This window comes from Erithacus rubecula (genome assembly GCF_903797595.1).
Source record: "Erithacus rubecula genome assembly, chromosome: 14".
Taxonomy (NCBI): domain Eukaryota; kingdom Metazoa; phylum Chordata; class Aves; order Passeriformes; family Muscicapidae; genus Erithacus; species Erithacus rubecula.
Window position 1 is genome coordinate 16,371,448 of NC_136666.1, and position 21,914 is coordinate 16,393,361.

General features: G+C 39.4%; 1 protein-coding gene across 3 annotated transcripts in view; it reads right to left on the reverse strand.

Annotated features, from left to right (window-relative positions):
* Window positions 1-1,992: 1,992 nt before the first annotated feature.
* The window catches only part of TRPM1 (transient receptor potential cation channel subfamily M member 1), a 91,557-nt gene continuing 71,635 nt past the window's right edge, over window positions 1,993-21,914 (reverse strand). For 2 of the 3 annotated variants that reach the window (XM_079318117.1, XM_079318116.1), the window contains exons 17-27: window positions 19,724-20,013; window positions 18,956-19,184; window positions 17,398-17,520; window positions 16,928-17,059; window positions 16,253-16,381; window positions 15,701-15,952; window positions 14,966-15,158; window positions 12,064-12,208; window positions 9,807-10,006; window positions 8,557-8,689; window positions 1,993-6,720 (exon numbers count right to left, since the gene is read on the reverse strand). In XM_079318117.1, the coding sequence (XP_079174243.1) occupies window positions 5,460-6,720; window positions 8,557-8,689; window positions 9,807-10,006; window positions 12,064-12,208; window positions 14,966-15,158; window positions 15,701-15,952; window positions 16,253-16,381; window positions 16,928-17,059; window positions 17,398-17,520; window positions 18,956-19,184; window positions 19,724-20,013 (3,087 nt within the window). In that variant the 3' untranslated portion in view covers window positions 1,993-5,459. The remainder of the gene's footprint in view (window positions 6,721-8,556; window positions 8,690-9,806; window positions 10,007-12,063; window positions 12,209-14,965; window positions 15,159-15,700; window positions 15,953-16,252; window positions 16,382-16,927; window positions 17,060-17,397; window positions 17,521-18,955; window positions 19,185-19,723; window positions 20,014-21,914) is intronic. The other variant, XM_079318118.1, reaches the window with a different exon arrangement.

Below are 21,914 nucleotides of genomic sequence, written 5' to 3' on the forward strand. Positions count from 1 at the left end.
GCAAGTTAATTGTCACACCTTGCAGTGAGATTCAGACAGGCAGAACAGGACAGGCAAGTAGGGCAGGATAGGCAGGCAGGGCAGGGCAGATGAGGCAGGGAAATCCTCTGGCTCCTTTTTTGGCAATGAACTCAACTGCCTGCCCATCTCTGGCCATCCCAGCAAACAGTTCCACTCAGCCAGAGATTTCTGAGAATGCCTTTGTTCTATGAAAGCAGTCTTGAAATGATGGTGGGAAGACAGCTATGCAACAAATTCAGCTGAACTGAAAAGACTGCAGATGTCTGGTGTTATTGTTTATTTATTTATTTATTTATTTATTTATTTTACTCATAACAGGTATTTTCCTTTCCTCTACCTTGTTATTCAGTGGTATCTCCAGAGTGCTAGCCTGACCAGGACCCTTTCACTTGGCCATTCTCTCTGAGAAGCAGCCTGGCCTGCTCTCCCAGTGGAATCACCCCCAACACTGGTTGTCTCCTGGGGCTCTTTCTACATACATGTTTGTGACAGTGCAGATAATTATCTGCACAGCTATGGCTGGGTGCATAACCTGCTGTGTTCAGTGCACAGGCAGATTAGGCACCTTCCTTAAAATTCTGGTGCAACCTCCCAAGGCAGCTCTGTGGCTGGGGAAGTGCTTTGGCTTGTGCAATGCATTAGGGCTGGGGTTAAATCAGAACAGATTTTCACAATGGTTCCTTTTGATCTCTCAGCAGATTAGAGAATGGCTTTCATCAGAATGTTCAAGAACAGGTTAGACCACCATCTGCCACTGATGCTATTGACATAGCTGAACTTACCTAGTGCAGATGATCTCTTCCAGGCCTGTATTTCTATGGCAACTTACATGTTTTCATAGCTCTCTGAAGACTGGTTCAATTACTGGTTTGAACTCCAAGACAAAGAGACACAAGTGTTGTCTGATTTCACAGCTGAGCTATGTGCCCAGAGCTATAGCAAGTGTGCAGCAAGTCTGCAAAGCCAGGGATTCACTGATGGAAGTCAGTTCTATTTCTCACTGAAAGTGGTACAGTTTATTACTTTACCTGAACACCTCTCTGCTTGCACACTCAACAGCTTGTGCACCCAAGTTGCCTCAGCCTGCACTCAGACTGTGGGACTCTGCCTGGGGACTTGTGAGGGAGCCAGCTCTACAGATCTGTATTACCTCTTACAGAACAAAAACATAAAAACACCCCTTGGGCTAATGCAGCCTCATAACCCAGCAAACAGAGACTAATTGTCACTTCTATGAACAGGCCACAGGCTTTATGCTGACTTTGTAAGGCCTCAGGACTGAGGCTTGTCAGGACTGCTGTGTCTGAACTTGCCTTAACCTGCCTTGAGCTGTCCCTCATTTGCTTAGCTGTGAAACCAGTTTTTCTAATGATGAGAAAATTCAGGTTTATTTGTAGGATTTAAAGGCCAGTGATGAAAAACAACTTTGTATAACTTTGTAGCTCACATAAAAGTGCCACTAAAGTAGCAAAAAGTAAGGACAAAGAAACAACATGAGTATTATGCTCACCCTACAAAGGACCAGGGATGCTGACAGCTGGCAGCATGTCCCCCCTATCCTCACTGAGAGCCACTGATCATTAGACCCAGAGCATCAGAGCAGATGTCAATAAACATCAAAGTAAGGGGTAGACAGTAGGAAGTGTGCATCTAATAACTTCAGTTTCTTTTTGTTTTTTCATCAGTAGCATAGCAGTATTCTTTTCTCTCTTGTCTCTTCTCTAATTAGATAGATTTAAACTAATAACAATTCATATATTAGACTGTTAAAACTTGTTGCACTAAAAATAAATTCTCGACTTTACATCCAAGGCTCCCAACAGCTTTTGAGTGCAACATCTATTCAGGCAGAAGTGACCTGCTGGACAGGACAGTGCTGCAGAAGCATCTGTGGGACCCCAGCACCATGTTTGAGGGCTACTGACATTTGGAAAACTCACCTGCTTCACATGAGGGGCTCCACACTGGCTTTGTGTCAGCCCAGAACACCTGTAACAGGGCACAGTTCTCTTATTCATCTTGCAGAGCTAATGAAATGATCCAGTTAACATCCTTGGTCATGCACCTTCCTCAAGTTCCTGTTTCCTGATAAGGTCTTGCAGATGTGTTATTTTTATTTTTATTTAGAAGAACAGATAAATATTTTGCTGAAGATGATAGTCAAGCACAGAACCTTGTAAAGCCTCCAAATAAGCAGCATACAGAAACCATAGTTGGAAGGTTTCAATGGCTACTTTAATGAATTGGTAAATAATATGGAAAATGGACTTTCTTGATTCTCAGGTATCAAACTCCAGCTTCTAAAATGGATAGAGTGACTCTGCAACAGGAAAGGCTTGTGAGGGCAGAGTTAAGCTAGAGTCTGAATGATGCCATGTAAAAAGGGGTAATTCATAGAATCAGGTGGCATGGTCATGAACCTGCCTTTGCAAATATGACAATTAGTCACCGTGTTGAAAAAATTTACCTTGAGGGAAAGGGAAATGTCTGTATTGCAAGATCCTATAAGATGAACAAATTTAAATTACCTCAGAGTAATATCTCTGCATAGACAGAGCCCTAGAGCACACACCCTCTCAGCTTGACCTGTTTCACTATAGGTCAAGTACATAATAAATCATGGCAGTGGAATTCCCAGTGACATTGCTGGGAAGTCACCACATGCTTAGCAGTGAAAGGGGACACATCTTCCTGAAAAGCAGCATTAAACATGCCTCTTCAGAAATGCAAATTCTCTGCCTGCATCCTTTCAGCCAGTATTCAAGCAAGCATGGAGGCAGACATGCAAATGTGTTGGTCATTATTCTGCTTAGTGAGCTCCAAATCTATTATTGGTCTTCTATGTACGTACAAAATCATATTTAAATCTTATTAAAATGGCTTTATGTCTAAAATGACTCTGCCAAAGCAGTGTGGTTACTTAACATGTAATGGCAGAGAGGTTGTCATTTAGTTCATGCTGGGCGAGAGCAGAGAAAATATCCAAACCTCTTAAAATCATCCCTGTATAGAAAATTTTATGGAAAATTACTGGCAAGTGTTAAGAAAGAAACTTTACTTAGAAAATGTTTGGCCCATGCAGTGAATAAGAAGAAACAGATTAATGAAGTGTTTTGACATTATAGAGAAAATATTTGTATATTGAAGTAATTTGCCATACTTTTCATGTGTTTCTTTATAAATATTTTTACACAAAGGAAGTATATAAATACAAAGGTAAAATATTTTCTTTTGAAAGCTACATACTATCAAATAAAACTTCGATGTAAATGCTTAAAAATTAAGTGGTCAAAAGCATGATTAACAGACATTTTATAAAGACAATGTAACAAGAGGTATGCAACACACAGTATTCCACTCCACAATGCATACTGCTTGTTTAGCACAGTGCTGCAAAGCTGCATCCCTTTGTGTTTGTGAAAGAATCCATCTCTGGTGAATGTGCAGGCAAACAATAAAAAGGCATTGGCAAACAGGAGGCTATTTTAACCACATATACACAATGGCTATGTAGTTGCACAGAATGGTAACACAAGTAAACATGGAAGTGAAACAATTTCAAGTGTCATTCTGTTTTTACAAAATGTCAAGTTCCCTAAAGTTGAAGAAAAGAGAAGCTCACATAAAAAAGCAAAATGTCAACACTGTTCCAACAGCAGTGGAACCAGTAAACATGCTGGTAAGAACCAAGATGGCAAAAATCCAAAAGAAATTATGACTGAACTTTGTGAAATGTCTGTGCACTTTCCACAATCATTCATTTTGGTAACACTATTTCAGGGTATAAGTATGGATGGAGTATGGATATATAGTGCAAACAATACAAATCACCTACCATTAATGCATCTGTAGAGTCTTCCATCAATCCCTGCATTTCAAAAAATTGTAAGTATCATTGTCAAGGGGGATACTGAGACCTGCACTGTGGGGCTGATGGTGAGTGAGAAAAGAAATTATGTCTTTTCAAAATAGCATATGAATGAGTCCTGATAGGAAATTAATTAAGAATAAACCTTTGACCAGTATTCTGTGAATGAGTAACATGCCTTTAACTCATTTTCAAAATTCTCTGCTCACTGGTAAGCATCCCCTGCAGAAAGAGGTGCTGAATATTTGGGAAATCAAAGTTCCTAAAACTTAACAGGGGGAAATAACACTTTTGCTATTATGAAGAAAATTATCAAAACTTAGTATTTAGAATGCCATGGCAGAGACAAGTGCTCTGGATACATCGAAATACAGGTGTTGATTTCCACTCTTAGTCCTCAAAACACTTTTGCTGTAGAGACTTATTTCTCCTTTGACATTTGTTTTTGAAATTTACTCAAGAAAATGTACAGAATTTCTATTCTCACCTGGAAAAAAAACCTGTCTTTTGTTTAGATGGACTCCTAGAAACTGTTCCTTGATCTTTGTGTGTCATAATGAAATTGCAAAATGGAAGATGAGTTTGTCACAGTAGATTTGCTTCAAGCAAAGATCAGCTGTATTTTGATCTCACCTGATCAGAACAACTTTCCTGTTCTGTTTTGATTTGTTTTCCTTACAGGCATCTAAGTAAAGCCAGAATCTTATTCTAAGTCTACATAGACTTCTGTTGTAATCCTCATTTATACAAAGCTCTAATGCAGATCTTGGATTTTTATTATTAAAATCTCCATGTACTTGATATTCTTAGAATCTTCCTAAACATTTTGAAACAATTATCACTGTTTTTCAACAGTTTAAGGCTGTCAGTATGCTTTGGGTTGGGGACAGATGTGATCCTGAAAGCAAGATTATGCCACTAAAGTTCAAGGACAGATTAAGGATATGTCTACACGTGGTTTTCCAGGTCAGATTTCTCTAAACACAACAGTATTTTGCCACTCTGTCCTATTTTAGTGGATGAAAACTCCTATGTCATGCCATTCTGAAATAGAAGCTAAGCAGCATGCATGAAATCAGAAGTGAAAGAGGGGACTGCATAATTTTTCTTTGCCTCCAACCATTTTGTTTTGATCTGAAAAACATCATGGCCACAAAGAAACCAGCTGCATAAGTACCAATGGAATTAAGACTGGTTAAAAATTTGTTTAGTTTGAGAAATTTTCTGATAAAATTATTGCATTATAATATTGCTCTTCCTCTAAGAGCTTTTATAAAGAGCTTGTCAGTAAATGAGCTTATGCAGGAGGCTGAAATGGAACAAAGGAAATCTATATAGTCATCATCTGTGGACTGTGCCTAGTTTTTATCTGCCCCTGAGAGAACATCTCCCTTTCGCCCAACCCAGCAAGCATTTATTTAAGAACAGAACATGTATCTACGAAGTTTAAAAGAAAATAAATACATATATTCAAAATTCTTCTTTAGAATTTAATTTTAAAATTGCTAATTTGTTCAATTAGTCACGCTGGGTTTCTTGACTATTGGTAAAACAGGGGCCATAAGCCACTTTAACATTCAGTTTCTGTGGATGCATTCTCTTGTCTGGTTTTCTGTTCTGCTGCACTGCCAAATGCTACCACCAAATTAGTTACACTGCTGGCATGTCCTGGCCTATTTAATTTGTCCTTTACAGACTTGGCTTTCCGGGAATGGCTGTGCAAACTCTTGGAACGTACTGTTGGGAACCCAGAAGTCCTTTCTGGCTTTACTGACAGTAAATTCTCCTTCTCAGCCTTGACAGTGGCAGGCATAGAGGTGTAAGAGGCACTCAGACCTGCTTCACCAACATTGCTCTCGTCGTCTGTGTCCGTCTGCTTCTCCTCTGCTTGTCTTTCTGCTTCAGAGATCAGCCCAGGGTATTCTGGAGGCCGCTCTTGAGAAAGCTGCTGCTCAACTTCGTATTTCCACTCTGTGGCCCACTGTTCAATTGTAGAAGGGCACACCTGATCCATAATGGTACTATAGGCCGAGGTCCAGTTGTTAACTCCTCCAACCAGCTTTCCACCTTGTGCAAATATAAAGCTCCTTGACTTCATCATAGTGGTTTGACAAGCACTGAAAGTTTCGGGAGGAAAATAGCGCATTGCTTTGGATTTGTCCAAGGGATAAGAGACAGTGGCTTCTAACTTGGTACGTTCTACTTTTAACTGGGTGTTCTGAAAATCTAGTCCTGCTACTGCTTGACTGTTTGTAACAGCATTCATCTGGCTTACACTCTGAGGAATCATTCCATCAGTACTGAAAACCCCCCACTTTTCACTCCCCAAACCGCCTGAAGCAGAATGGGGTCTGGAAACATTCTGTGCAATTTCTAACGCAGATTTACTGTGATCTCCTGCAGTGACTGCATTAGCACTGGAGGAATGGAGCCCAGTTTGGTGTTCTGCAAGCAGCATCCTCGAGTCTGCCGCGTCCTCCTTGGCACCAACAGAGTGGGCCTTTTTCCGCACGGCTGGCGACATGGGGGTGCTGCTGTCATCGAAGGTCAGCTCGTCGCCGCTGATGTGGTACCTGTACATGCTGTAGCCATCCGAGCTGTTGACGCTGCTCTGCCTCAGCAGGTAGGCAGCGTCGCACTCGGACGAGGCGCGCGAGCGCGCGGACGTCAGCTCGGCTTTGTCGACGCCCGCCAGCTTCTCCAGAGCGTTCACCATGCGGCCAGACAGCTCCTCCAGCTGCGACAGGCGCAGGTCCACTGTCTGCAGAGAAGCTTTCATAAAATGCTCCCTCTCATTCACTTCCTCCAGCCTCATTGACATGTTTTCGACTCTATGGAGTATGAAAAGAAGCAGAGAACAGAATCTGTAGACTGGTGCAGTAACCCATTGTAAGCACCCAGCTCCTATTTTCTTCCCAAGGCATAATTTTGTGGTGTGTATCATGCCTTGTTCTTTTTTCCTATGGGTAGCAACAAAAGCACGAGCATTTTCTTGTTATCTATGCTTTCTGTACACTATATTAGAGAGGTATTTGAACTTTGCCCTTTTATTCATGGCAGGAGAGCCCTAGGGACAGACTACTATTAATTTCTGTGTATACCACCCACTGTGTGCTCAGTTGTTCTTTTTCACTGTGAAGCATCAAATTAATTACATGAAAAGTACTTTCTAATGACATGGTCACACGATGACTTTAAATAGCATCAAAGAATGTGGTAAAGCAGGTTCTGCAGCTGTATGAGAGAGAAACATATACTGGTGTTGATGGGATTGCTTTAGCTCTTGAAATACCTTTCTATTTTCTATCAGCCGAAGGGAATGGAACTATTATCCAGTTCAATTAAAAAAATACTTTTCCCCATTTTCTTATCATTTATATCATAATGGATGTGATGGTACTAGAAAAATGCATATAAAAGTAATTAATTGGAATGTGGCTTAGAGATCATATACTAGTAAATCTACTGTGGAAATTAATGTTTTCTTGCTCCAATACACAAAAGATGACGAAGCATCTAGAGCAAGGAGCCATGAGAAATAAACAAATCTGCTTTGTGGCCATAGACCATAGTGAATCAGTGAGGCTTATCAGCCCTGCTTTATTCTCTGCCACAGTACCTAGGATTCTGAAAAATTGCCATGGATAACCAGTGTGATATAATCTACTCAAATATATGTAGCAAGTTTAATTTACTTCTCTATTCTCAAATTTCAAATATAATAATGCAAGATGTTCAGGCCTTTCTCAAGAGAAAGAAGTTTATCTATTAAAGAATTATATGTCTCACACAGCTAATTAATAAAAAATGTAAAAATGACAATACATATAGACAAATATGTATGTGGAGTACTTTATCAGCAGAATACTGTGAGGTAGATTAAGGTGAAAGAGTGTTTAAAATGCACATAATGTTCATTACAGGGAGAATTTTTCTTCATTTCAGGGGAGTGACAAAAGACCCCATCTCTTTATTTACTTAGATCTACTGATAGAATAGGCAGAGCCTTTGGGAACAGTCCTGCCAAGTGACCTGGTAAAAAATGGTGCTTCCATTAGCATTGTGTGCTTACACAGCAAGGTGCAAACATTACCTAGACCACAGAAAAAGCATAATGATTTACATGTGCATATTCCCCATCTTTTAATTGGGGAAGTTCATATTGAAAAGCTAAATGCCTTGTTCAAAGCCTGCAAGAGAATCTGTGGCAGAGATTAAAATCCAGCAGTTGTGAGTGCCAGACCCTAATGTAAACCACAGGTCCAAGGGAAAAACCCTTAGTGCTTTTGCCATTAAGCTCCCATGTTTCCTCCATGAATGGAGAAAATTCAACAAGCAGCAATTTTCTCAAATGGACAAAAAAATCATAACTGATCCTCAGATGGATGAGCAGTATGAAATTCATCATTAAGCAAAGATGTTCTCATAACAAAGCTACCCAAACCAGGAGATTTAGTGACACATCTAAAGGAATAACTAGAAGTTTGCTCTTTTGAGAGATGCATCTGCTCAGATAGTTATTTGGGATTCAGCTCAGCTTCTGAGTTGGTGGTGGTTTTCCTCAAGATCAAAATCTTTTGTATTTTTACTCAACTATGGGTATAAAGGAGCTGTTAAAAAGACTGATCCTGACAAATGGTGTGGATGTTTTTTGTTACAACAGGTACCTTTCAGAGGTGACTCTGATGCGTTCATCATTAGATGATTGCTGCTCATCCTCTTTCTCCTGGAAGTATTCTTCTACACACTGCTCTTCAAACTCATACAGCTTTTTTAGCTCTTCATCACTCAGAAATAACTCTGGGAAAAAAAGAGCAAAAGAGGAGTTTCCTTTTTCTGAACTTCTGGCAGACAGTTTAAATCCAAATTAACAGTTTATTTTGGACATGGATATACTGCAGATTCTACTTCTGCACTAAATGAACAGATGATTTTTTTAAATAGCAATGGGCACTTATCTAAGGATGGGCAGAGTTGTGAAGGCAATGGAATGCATTATGACCATCATCTGCTTTCATGGCCATGCACAGGGGCCTTGATGTTCTGAATGATTTTGGCACTGTTTAACAGCTGTGCACTGCACAAGCTGATCAGATTTTACAAGATAAAGACTTGGGCAATATCTGCCAGTTTGACTGTTCCTTGGTTCAAGCATTATTCTTAACAGGATGCCAGTTATAGACAACAGATAAACTTAACAGACTGTTCACAGGTATTCTTTGGATGAGATGCTAAGAAATTTCTAATCACATAAGAAAAATCCAAAGGAAATATAAACTTTTGGGAACAATTCATCCTTTATCTGGATTTATCTCTTTGCATTTGGAAGGAGCATTACATTTCCTTTTTTCCTCTTTCTTTTTCCTATTGTGCAAAAATATTTTCTGTGAAATGTAGAAATAGAGTGATGTTGTGAGCCTCTGATTATTTCCATGAGGATATAATAAAAATATTAATTAACAGTTACAGAGATGTTAAGAGAAGAACTCTCACAGTTTCCCTGTGAAATGACAGATAAATCTCTAAATGAGAGTGGGAATACTTGCAATGACAGATTGCTCACAATCACAGAGCTGACACTATTGCTGACATATGAAACTGTGATCCCTTCTGAAATTCCTGTTTGCCCCTCCCAACATATGGGCTTCACCACAACTTAGTAAAACCTGTTTTGAGTAGGTACCATCTCATTGTTTTAAGAAATCATATTAAAAGAGGTCTTAAATTGCATCAGAAAGTTGCAGATTCTCAGGCACCCTCAGAGCCCAAGAGCTGTTAGCTCAATACAAATATTGGCCCATATTGTGTTCTGCAAATACACCTGATGATCCAGGTGAACAAAACAGCTCAGTGGTCTAGGAGCTGCTCTTTCAGCTACCATGGTGCAAAGAGCTCAGTTTAGAGATTTCTTGCATACTCAGTCCCCTGTCACGCTCGTCCTGGTCCCCATCACTCTTCTTGCAGCGGCAGCAGATCCGTTTGATGATTATGTAGATGTGGCTGAAGATAATCATGGGTGGTGGCAGGACAGGTCTGTCATGGAATGTCATGATCAGCTGGTACCGCTGGAACTTCCAGACTTGGTTGGATATTGATTTTACCTCAAAGAAGGTATTGCTGAAAGAAAACACAGGTGCTGTTTCTATGAGATCCCTAATTTCACTTATCATTGAACAAGTGCCACATTGAAAAAAGCAGCAGCTAAATAACCTCATGGAGCCACACAATTTGCTGGTGCTACTGAAATAAGGATTAAATTGAACTCATGATTTCACTACACCTTTTGAAGGTAACAAACAGAAGGTGCTCTGCATCCCTCAGGCCCCACTCAAAACAGTCCTCAGACCATTTGCTCCTACTGCACAAATCCCTTAGTGCCAGTGAAAAGAAATTCACACAATTTATGCATCACATAATTGGTGTTTTGGGGCTTAGTTATAAACTATTTCTTTTAACACACGCCAGTATTTGATGCTACACAAAGTATTAAATCCATGGGAAGTATTTTGTATGCTAAACTCAGAAGCTTCACGTAGTCTGCCTTTAATATGCTAATCAGCCTGACCTACATAGAAGACTTCTCAAGTTTTCACAGAATGTCCTAAATTCAAACTTTACTCCCTCAAACTTCTGATTTGAAAACCTGGTGTCTATTCTTGCAAAGGATTTTTTTTTTCTTGGAAGTTTCATCATTTTTACAGCTAAGTAAAGGTGTGTTTTAAAGATGTTTAATTTTGGAATTCAGTTGATCTGAAGTGACAGTGGTCAACCCAGAGATAACAATAGTCACAGTTATGAAATACCAACTAAGAGAAAGCAGACCTGATATTCTGTCTTAGAAAAGGCTTTTCAAGCTATTTTAAATTATCTTCAGTCTATGATGGTGATGATACAGGAACTTCCTTTTTGTATTTTTTGCCTTCTTATTTCCTAACTTGATAGGCTTTCGAATGTCTACATTCATAAAACTGTTTAAACATCTCTTCAAAACCAAATAATTTCTGTGTACACATATCTTTTGCATTCTTTTGGTTAAGTATACATGAGACTATGATCAATGACAAATAACAACCTGCCTTCATTCCTTGTCTTCTTTATATCAGGAATTCCCCATCTATATCTTGACCCTGTGCAGGCAGGCTGGGATGGCAGGAGTTAACAGCATGACCTACTTCCAAAACTGCTGATTCCTGGGTCCTTCAGCCAATAATAGCTACCATTGTAAGATTCTTCCCCTTCTCCTCAGCTATGTGACTGGCATTTGAGTACTTTACATTCATGACCTTTTAAGCTACATGCATCAAATGAAAGACAGGCTTTGTGAGCTGCACATTTCTGGGCACACAAAGTACTGTTTTTGTGTTTGTGACACAAGCTACTACACCAACAAGCCCTCCAACACTACAGGTCAGAAGGCAACAAAAGTGGATCACCTGCTTTTCTCAGGTGCCTCTGTTCAGAAATATTGCCAGCAAGTCTTTTTTTGTTAATCCCTACATCATGAGAGGAAAAGCATTCAAACTAAGTGCAGGTAGGAAGAACAAGCAGTAGAAATTTATTTAGTTTTATTCCAGATAAGTCCAAATATAGATATGTGCATACTGCATGTTGCTTGGATTGGCCACAGACCTTGGCAACACACAGCCATCCTTCCTGTTTGTTCAAGGCAATACAGACTATTATTTTTGGGTCACAAAAGGACTCTGCAAGGCCCTATTTTCTTTTTCTAAATGGAAAACAAAACAAGACAAAAAAAATCCAGATGATGTAGTGGAAAAGCCTTGGGCTTTTGATGTTCAGAGTTTTGTTCTGCTGCTCTCCTGCAGAGCTGTCACTGCCAGTGGCTGCATGGGTTCCTGCCAGGTGTGTGCCAGGTTTCATGGATCATATTTCTCTTCTTTCCAGAGCAACCTTGAGGCCTGTCACTACCCATTAGAAGAGGTAGTGAAGTACTTCCATTGGAAACAGCCAGTTTCTCTGACATGAATTGCTGTAAGCACTGGCACATTCAAAGCCACCTGTCCTCACTCCTCTCCCTCTTGCCAGTATTTGCCAGTCACATCCATAGACTAAAGAGATTCTGAGAGTGAATGCAAACCCTTGCAGAATCAGCTGATGGGCTCAAACAGAAACTCTATCTTGACAATAAGGCAAAGATACACGTTTTTACTTACTTGAAGACAGCAATCAGCAGGTTTACCAACAGGATATTTGCTACCAAAAGGTAACAGGCCATAATAGCAGGAGTGAGCCAGGCCCCTGGAATGCAGGGAGGGAGGCGTTTCCCATCATCATCATAAAGATTGTCCCCACAAGGAGCTGAAGGAAAAACAGGAAAAGTATTTTTCACAAATTGCCTGATACTTAAAAATACTATTCACATTTATTTAATGATAATGCATGCATAAACACTGCCAAGTTTTGTCAGTTTATTTCCAGAAGCAAGTATGCAAAATTTCTACTTCAAATTCTGCTTCTAACATTTCCCATATTAGTGAACAGAGAGGCAACTCCTTTCTGTACAGTGTGTCTTTCTATTCACATTCTCATGGATTTTCTTTTTCTCACAGTAATAGAGACCAGATCTTAATGTGTATGCATTCATATTAAGAGTGGAATTACAAACAAATTATTAAACCTATCTAGTGAACATACCTTGCCAAACATCTTGCAAAAAATCCCAGTGCTTCAACCTCACTTGAAAAATACTTCAAAAATTTTGAAAATAAACTAAGCTTATTTAGTGAGATCTCAAAGAGCTATTTTGACTGTAATTAATAACAATTTACTTGCTTTTCAAACATCAGATCTACATTTTTTCCTGGTTTTCCTAAGAAAAGTATAGCAGGAAAGTTAAACAAATCCTAATTTTATTCAAATGGACCAATGAAAATACTGCCAAAACCACAGTAATATTGTGTCTAGGTAATCAAAGGGAATTAGTTATACAATGTCACTTATGCATCATAATTTTAGAAAAACCCAATTATTTTACTGTTGTACTAGAAACAAGTCTTAGCAAAAACTTAAACTCAGTTAAAACTTCTGATCTGCATTTTGTACTAGAATGTTTTTCCTCTGCTTATTTTCAAATGAAACTATTACTAGAAAAACAACATTCACACCTGAATATTGGATGAGTGCTGTCATTAAAATGAGTAACTAGTCAAGCAAAAGATAAATGAACATATTCAGCTAGATGAGATAATCATCTCACCACTGAGACTTACGATTGATTTCCATGGCATAGACTGAACATAATTCCAAAGGAACGGAATAGAAAAGGAGGCAGGGAGAGAAAAAAGAAAACAATAGAACAGTAAAGAAACAGAACCCAAAAAAAGATGATTGGAAATACAGTTCTGCTGCCAAGAAAAGATAAGCAACTCAAATGTCAGAACAGTAGAGACATACGCTGAGAAAAAATGTCTTTGTTAAAAATGCATTGCATTCTGCAATTTCCTTTTCATGCTGTTTTCCCCAAATGTTACATATGGCAGCAAATTAATGATAATAATATATCACAAAATGCTTCTGGCAGATGATCATTTAAATATACATGGTATTTCTGGCAAGTAAACAAAACTGGCTGTCAACATGAAGCAACTCAAAATTATCACACAAAAATCATTCTTTTAGCAATTATGGAAGCATTTTCTCCTTTTTTTGCCCTTCCTTTTTTTTTTTTTTTTTTTAATTTTTTTTTTTTTTAAAGCACCCTGCCATTGAATCTGCCAGCTGTTCCTTTTAAATAGTTATGTTTATATTATTAGGCATGCTATTGTACACTGTAATAACTGTATCATTATCACTGTAATAATCAGTATCATTAATGCCCATTTTGACTACCAGTCTGGATACTTGCTTGGCAATTCCTAAATGCTAGTAAGTCACAGTATTGAAAGAAACTCAACCAGGCTTCTCTATTGTTTTAGAACATGATGCTGTTGAGTACAAGGTGCTGATAACTTTTTGCTTGTGCACTGTTACATCAGGTCTCTGGTTGGAGAGAGACTCATGACCCAATTACACTGAGGGATCTTGTGACAAACAGCATGGTTTATTGTTCCTCACCTCCTTTTACAGGGGCTTCAAAACTCCTGTGCTTGAGTACATGACTGGTTAAGATCTCTGTACTGCCCAGCTCCCTGGTCAATGATATCTCTGCAATCAGGATGGAATTGGATTGGCAAAAGGTTTCCTGTTTGAGTTTGAATCCAACCTATCATTGCTTTACCTGGGGACTTATTTGCTTCTATAATGAACTGGGCCAGCCAGATTGGGTTTTCTGTTATGGGCAGATTTATTTGTCCAGCCACAGCCCAGCTGGAGCAGCAGTTTGTATTATTTCAGATGAAGTGCAAACTTTATGATACACACTAGAGGAGGCCAGCTGCACATTGGACAGTCATACAAATTTCAAATATTAACACAAAATTAGCAGTAACAGGACAGCTTACATCTCCTTTAAATACTGATCCCTATTTTGTTAAAGTGCCCAGGTTTCCCATAAGAAAGGCTATTTCTATATCCCAAACTAATCAAATAGAGTTTGCTTTTTTGATTTTGTTTTCCCACAGGTGTCGAGAGGAACAACATGAGTGATTCATTAAATGGAAACGTTTCTGAAAGTAACAGATGTATGACTGGGAGTAAAAGTGTATGAGCTCATTGCTTGTGAGTTGGAGATGAAAGGATATGTGTATTTTAACCTCTTGCTCAAGGGATTTATTTCTTTTCTTCTTCTTTTGGAACTGACTCTTAGTAAACCTTTGAATGAAAAGAACATTTCAGAATGGTATCTGTTGATCCCTGCAAGTAAACAGAATGCTTAATACTGCCACACTCTTGGACAGGAGAATATTCCAGACTAGATCACTTTCTGTATTAACTGAATTTCAATATAAACCAAGAGAGCAGACATGCAAGTGGGGAACAGAACATTGCTCAGCCTCAGGTCTGCCACAAGAAAACAACAACAAGATCATCATAAAGCGAAAACATTACTTCCAAATTAAAAGCAGTCTTTAATTTGGATCTGATCATCTGCCTCAGAAACAGGAAACAGAGTCTTACTATGAATTCTACTCTTACGGTCTATCTGGTCAGCGAACACCTCTCCGTAGATCATCCAGTAGGGCATGTAGAAGATGTTGCGAGCCAGTCTCCAGGAGGGCTCCTCATCTGGGTGCAGGATAGCCTGGCGAGCCACCCCAAAGCTCATCAGAACCACAAGCATGATGACCACAAAGTACAGCATGTCAATCATCTGCAGGGAGAGGCCACAGACAGGCTCTCAGCGCCAGCAGGGAGCACAGTGGCAGCAGCAGGACTGTCTGCCAGCATGCACTACAGCAAACCAGAAAATAGCAACAGAATCTTTTGAAATCATTCTTTAAGTACTACTCAGGTGTTAGGCATACACACAAATGCAGAGAAAGCAGTTACTTAAAGGAATACCAGATTACACTTAAAAATGCTTAAAATGCTATCCCTGTTCTCCTTTGCATCAAATGTACTATGCTGTGCTTGCAGCACAGACCTCCCCTGAGGCTGCAAAGAGATGACAAAATCTTCACTGTACCATCTCCTGTGCACAGCTGATGGTTTTCTGGATGATCCTGGTGTACTTGCAATCTGTTACTGCATGAGTATAACATCTTGTGTGTGTGTGCACATGAAATTCACATGGCAACTTTTCACAGGCTGCATTCAGTCCCACTCGACAGAACACCTCTTTTTAAAGCAGCATGGAATCTGGTTTCCCACAGAGTTCTTACAGAGATAATTTAAAGCAATTTAGGCACTAACCATCTTTCCAATCATCATGACGTAAGGTCCCAGATATTTGTTGACACCAAAGATATCTAGTACCCTAATGTACCAGAAAATGATATCTACACAGTAAATCACTCTTCCATAACCCATGTAAGGCTGGTTCTGCAGGCGAAGAATTGCTCCTATGATGAATACTGAAATAGCCACCAGGTCAGTGATATTCCAGTATTCCTGCAGCCAAACTTTGATTTTTTGGCTCAGCTTTCCAGGCTCTGACATCAGAATCTGAAATAGAAACAAACAAACAAACAATTAGAAAAAACTACAAGTTACATTTTTGAAGTAATGGTCATGAAAAAAGACCAATCTTGGAATATTCAACAGGTGTCTGAGGCTCTCTCCACTGTCAGCAAAATTTGTTTCAAGCAATAATATTTTTAGTCATTAGTATATTTTAGAATATGAAACTCTTTTCTCACCTGTATGGCCTCTCAACCCACCCTATGCACAAGTCCATGCCACTATAATCTCTAAAAGTGAGTTTCATTCTGAGGATTATGGGATGTTGGTATGGTCAGACTGTACCTCTCTGACTTTCTCCAAAGCCAATGTCACAATGTAGGAGATGACAATCCATTCCTGGACTGATGGCCACCGTTCCATCCGCACCAAGATGATGTAATTAAATAACATCAAGTAACCAAGGTATGAAAGCTGTCAAAAAAGAGGAAAACCCTTTATGGACTCTAGATGATGTATCCTAGGATCCTTCCAAATTAGGTTGTATTCAATTACTTGAGATTACTTACATACACACACACAAAACCCCACATCCTCCCATCTAGGCTGCACCCATCTGAGCACAGGACAAATGGCAATGATACCATGAGGTTACTTCTTGGGTCCTAAAGGACATTTCAATGCAGAACAGGAGCCAGGTCCTTTAGAAACCAAGAGAATTCTGCCTAGTTTGGATTGAGTTTGGATTGTGGAGCTTGCACTTAGTTTGGTGCATTCCACACAGAACCTCCTTCTCAGCATGTAGGAGCTTTAGAGGCTGACAATGTAAGTTTTAGTTATTCATTCTGTCTCACTCTCTGTGCATTTTCCTCTGAATAAAGAAAGTGCTTTAGTAATCAGATTTCACCAAAGTTGGTAAAATATTTATTTATTAAATGGTTATTTCTTTTACACTGGAATCCTTTCAGCTTCACAGACATGAGAAAAACGAGCACTATCAGTTTAATCATCATGACTTACAGTGTAGAACCAAAATTTGACAATAGGTGCATTATAGAATTCATAGATCTTTGTTCCAATTGGAAGGCTCTGCTGTTTTTTCTTTCCATTCTCTTCATCCCCTTTTCGAGAGCCTGTATCTGCATTTGCATCCTGGAAGATCAAAGTTGTCAGATTTCATCAATACACAGCAGTAAAAATAGTAGTTCCCTTCAAACACAGCCCCAGCCAACTGTTAACTATGCAAGGATTCCCCTGAGCAAGAGACATTTTTAAAAAATATATAAATAGAATTCTGTAAATCTGTGGAACTGCACAGACACTTCCTGTGCCCTGAGAACCCAGTCTGTACACTCCCATAATTCTTCACTGATTTTATCCCCCAGAGGCAGTTGAGATTTTAACCTGAGAGGGCCACAGCATAATCAGAAAAGTCAGAAAAATGACCATTCCTGAGATATTAGAACTTTCTAATAATCTCCATTACTGACCACATTTTCCTCCTCTTTCTCTTTGCCTTCCTCATTTTCTTTTGATGTCTGGTAGGAATAGTCATCGTAACTCCGATACTCGAGGAAAAGGATGGTGGGAGGGAAGAGAATTCCCATTATAACCTGTAAACAAGAAAGAATTCAACTCAATATTTGTTTATATGATGGATTTTTTAACAAGGTCCCAACCCAAAATTTTTCTTCATATAGTAATCAAAATACTCTGCCATTCTCAAGCCTGTAGAAATGAGTAAGAACTGAAGAAGCATTGGCAATAAATATGGCACTCTGGGAAGTTTACCATCTCCACAAATACACTGCAATTAAGAAATTGTGCTCCAAAATTAGTGTGCAGAGAAATGTCATGAAATGGACACAGTGGTGGTTAGAAGAGGCCTTCAGGTTTGTTACTGGAGTTTGTAGTTATTTCAGTCACCTACTATAATTAGTTCTGATAGTTAAAAAAAACTATGAAAGGTAAAAGAATCTTCATGGATAGCCCTGGGAAAATTCTTTTACTGTATGAGATTGCTTAGATGCAGAAACACAATCCAAAGTACAGAGAAGGAGCAGAGAAAAGAAGGCAGTAATGAAACTAGAACAAACATCAGGAGGTTGATTAATTCTTTGGAGAAAATGAAGGAAAATAATAGATAGATTTGGGAAGTACCATGATGCAATTTGAAAGGCAGGACAGTTACCTGAAGATTTTAAACAGATTTAAGAGGTAGATAAGAGAAAGTGGAAATAAACTGATAATGACAGAGACAGTGCAATATGTATGTCAGCAAACTTGGGAATCTGACCTGGGAAAACAGATCCAGCCCTTTATCAGTAAGGGGGATTTAAGGAAATAAGGAGGTGAGCAGGATGGGCCTCCATATGGGTGCCAGCAACTGCATAACTCAGCAAAAAAAAGGATTACATTCACATGAAAACACACAAGCAAACACCGCTCTGCTTTCTTAGCATTGACTCACTCGTGTTTCTCTTCTGTGAGAGCCCCCTCACATTACTCAGTTTATTTTGTATATTGGACAATTAGAAAATATTAAAATCAGTAACAGAGACTGCATCATCAAATCCCAAAGGCAGGAAATAAAAATCACATGGTTTCACACAATGCAATTGCACAGATTTCACTTTTTTCTACACTGAGCCTCAACTGGTACAATATTAAGCAATATAAGAAGCATGTGTCCACATATGGTTTATTTTATCTCTATTCTCATGGCATGCACTCCTAATGGAGATACTTTTGCTTGTCTCCAACTAATTTTTAATAGAAGGAGTATGTTCTCAATCAACAAATCTCCTGCTTTATTGAAAAATCACAACTTCTCTCTCAGATTCCAATCCTATTAAGTGTTTTATGGAATTATATTTTCCTTCGTCACGGCATAATATTCCTTAGATATCCTAAAATCTGGAACAAAAGAAATCAGCTTTAAAGCAGACACATTCCTAAATCTCTCAGTAAACCACTTCTTCTATGCAAACATTATGTGTATCAGAGTGCTCCTTGCACACTGCCTTTGGAAATGAAGAGCAGAAATACCTTAAGGCCGGGGTTTTTCCGCATGCGCAGCCGCCCCATCCACATGTCAGTAAGGAGCATCTGGCTGCAGGTGTGAGCAATGAAGTCCCTGTGTTTGGCTGCCACTGCCAGCTTCAGGCAGGTAGAATTACTCCAGTTTTTCAGTTCATATGTCAGCAGTTTCATGGCAATCTGCTCGTCGTGTTTATAGCTCTGATCCAAGAGTTCAACAGCCAGCTGGCCAAAATCTCTGGAAGATAGAAGATAAAATCAGTGGAGTTTGATTTAGAAATCAATCTGCTTTGAGGTTTTAGCTCTGTTCACTGGGCATCATATTTATCAACACACATGTATAGTGACTAGAACAACTAATCTCAAGCTTGATTTGGAACACTCCATGAAAGTTCCAAACAAACTGTTAGTGAATTGAGGGAATTTGCTTAGACCAGTAACATCTTAAAGGCAGTTTAGGTATATCATCAGATACTCCTTAATTTATGGGAGTAAATTCTGGAAATAACTTTGTGAAATAAAACTAGCTAGTTTCACAGAGAGGAGTTGAAGAATGAATGTATCCTGTCAGAAAAAATGCAAGTCTTCTCCTTGTTGTGTTGCCTTGAGATACTGAGACCACATTTTGCTTTTGCCTTTGCTTTGCATTATTGATAAACTGGCTCCAAATGCTATTCTGTGACACTACATTTAGAAATGAATTGTACTGAACTACAAGTAAATCTTCTCCGAAAGCTTATGGCAAGTGGATATAAAATCTGCTCTGCATCTACTAACTTTGAGTTGTTGTCCAGATCCTGAGAGATGTCATCCACCAGCTCACTCTCTGAAGACTCATGGGCCATAGACTTGTAGAGTTTACAAGCCACCAGTGCCTTGGCCATGGATTCCTCTCCTCGTTGCCAGAGGAACAGGGCCATCTTCTGGCGTTTCATGAGCACAGCCCACACCATCAGCTCATGGAAGGGGTACTGGAAGCGGCTGACTTCTGGGTCATCCACATCAATATCAATCTCTTCCTCCTTCTTTTTCTTTTTCTTCTTCCCTTTGGTGGGAGGCTCATCATCCTGGGAAGAAAAATTGTTCCCATCAGCTTCTAACAGCTCACCTGGCAACAGCACCATGCATGGAACAAGTACTGAGAGAACACATTAATACTCAAAGTTCTAATTTGGTTTTGCTGTTTGCTATCATGAATGCAATAGGACAGAGCATGCACTGGGCAAGCACACACAGATTTTATCCAGGGTGCTGTTTCTTGTACACACAATTACAAGTCACCCATCCTGGAAAAGTGCAGTAGAACCCCTTGGTTCTGAAGGCATTACCTTCACACTGCATTGTACAGAGATCTCTACTTCATGTGGAACTGCACAGGCTGCTCTGCAACAAATTAATATTTAATGAATTCCTCTGCAGTGCCAGTGGGACTCTAACAAAGCTGAATTCCCTACAGGTAGGCTCAAATTCCCTGTGTCTATCCCTGAAGAGCAGTACTGTGCATCTTCCAGGTACCAGAGCACTTTCCCAAGTGATGTGCAGGCCATGGCAACATGCAAAAGGCAGACAGGCACACAGCACCCTTAAGAACAGCAAGATACCAAAGGCAGTCTTCACCTTGGAATAAGCAATCTCCTCTTATGTATGCAGTGCACATGGAAGGTATTAAATATCCCATTTCTTAAAGGGATGGGGAGGATAGGCCATTACTACAGGAACCAACATGGAAGTAACTGAAGGGAAGTAGTGACAATGAAGCAGGATCCTGAAGGAAGAAAAGCCATGATTGGGAAAATTAGGGTTTAAAAAACGTAGGAAGAACATTGCATATATAAGTGTAGGCAGAGCTCATCAGCATTGTATACCTGGAGTCCAGTCTCAGAAGTGGATTGTAAAATAAATTGCTATTCTACAAAATCAGTTCTCATTCGAGCAAGCTCAGCATAATGCACTATTTTTCAACAAAATGTGAATTTAAATCCAAATTCAGAATTCAGTCTCCCACACCATTTCCAAAGATGACTCTTTAGCTCAGCAATTGATCATGTACTTCTTCAGCAGTTGCAAGAACTGCAAAAGTGGTGACCCTTGTCTTCTAGGAAAATTCAGGGATCATCAATTGCACAAAGTATTTAGCAACTCTAAAGCACAGGACATAAAATCCCAAATGGAGGACAAAAAATTAGGTCCTCTAAACTCTAGGAAAATCAAATAAAAACAAAATCCCATGTAAGATAGAAAGTGCTGATGAGTCTAAACTTCCTGTTTTAGAGCTGCTAACACTGGAAATTAAAAAAACCCAACCACACAGAGTCACAGCAATTTACTTATTACTTCAGCAAAAGAAATGTAAATGTTCTTTTATCTATTTCTTTCTCTTGGAAGAAGGAGAGGGCTCTACCTGCAGTCAAGTGGAAAGAACACTCCAGTTTGTGCCACATAAAACATTTCTCACTGAAAGAAACAGGAAGACCAAAATGTGTTTTTGGAGGAGCACTGTGATCAATGCTGATCAAAAAGGGTTGCACACCACTGAGGGGCTGAGCTTTTGGCCTTGATCCAGTAGAAAATAGGAAGCTGATGAGAGATTAAACACAACCTCCTTCAGAGGCTCTCTACAGATTTTCTCTGCTGAGAAAAGGGCTGTTTATCTGCCTGGAGAAATGGGAAATTTGTGTAGGAGGAATGGTTCACATCACCTATAGCACAGGCCAAATGAACACCTACTGTGCTTGAGCACTATCACAGCATTAAAAACTCCACTTTTCCCAGAGAAATGCACCTGCCCCTTGGTGTCAATGCTTTCCTGGTCTATAGTGGTTTTTTGGTGCTTTTTTGTTTATTTTTTTTCCCCAGAAACAAAAGTAACTACCTCCAAAACAGAGTGAGATTTTAAGTATCATCCCAGATTAGTTTCTGCTCAATTACACATTTCTGCAGACACACAAGCAATTAAAGTAGAGGCTGG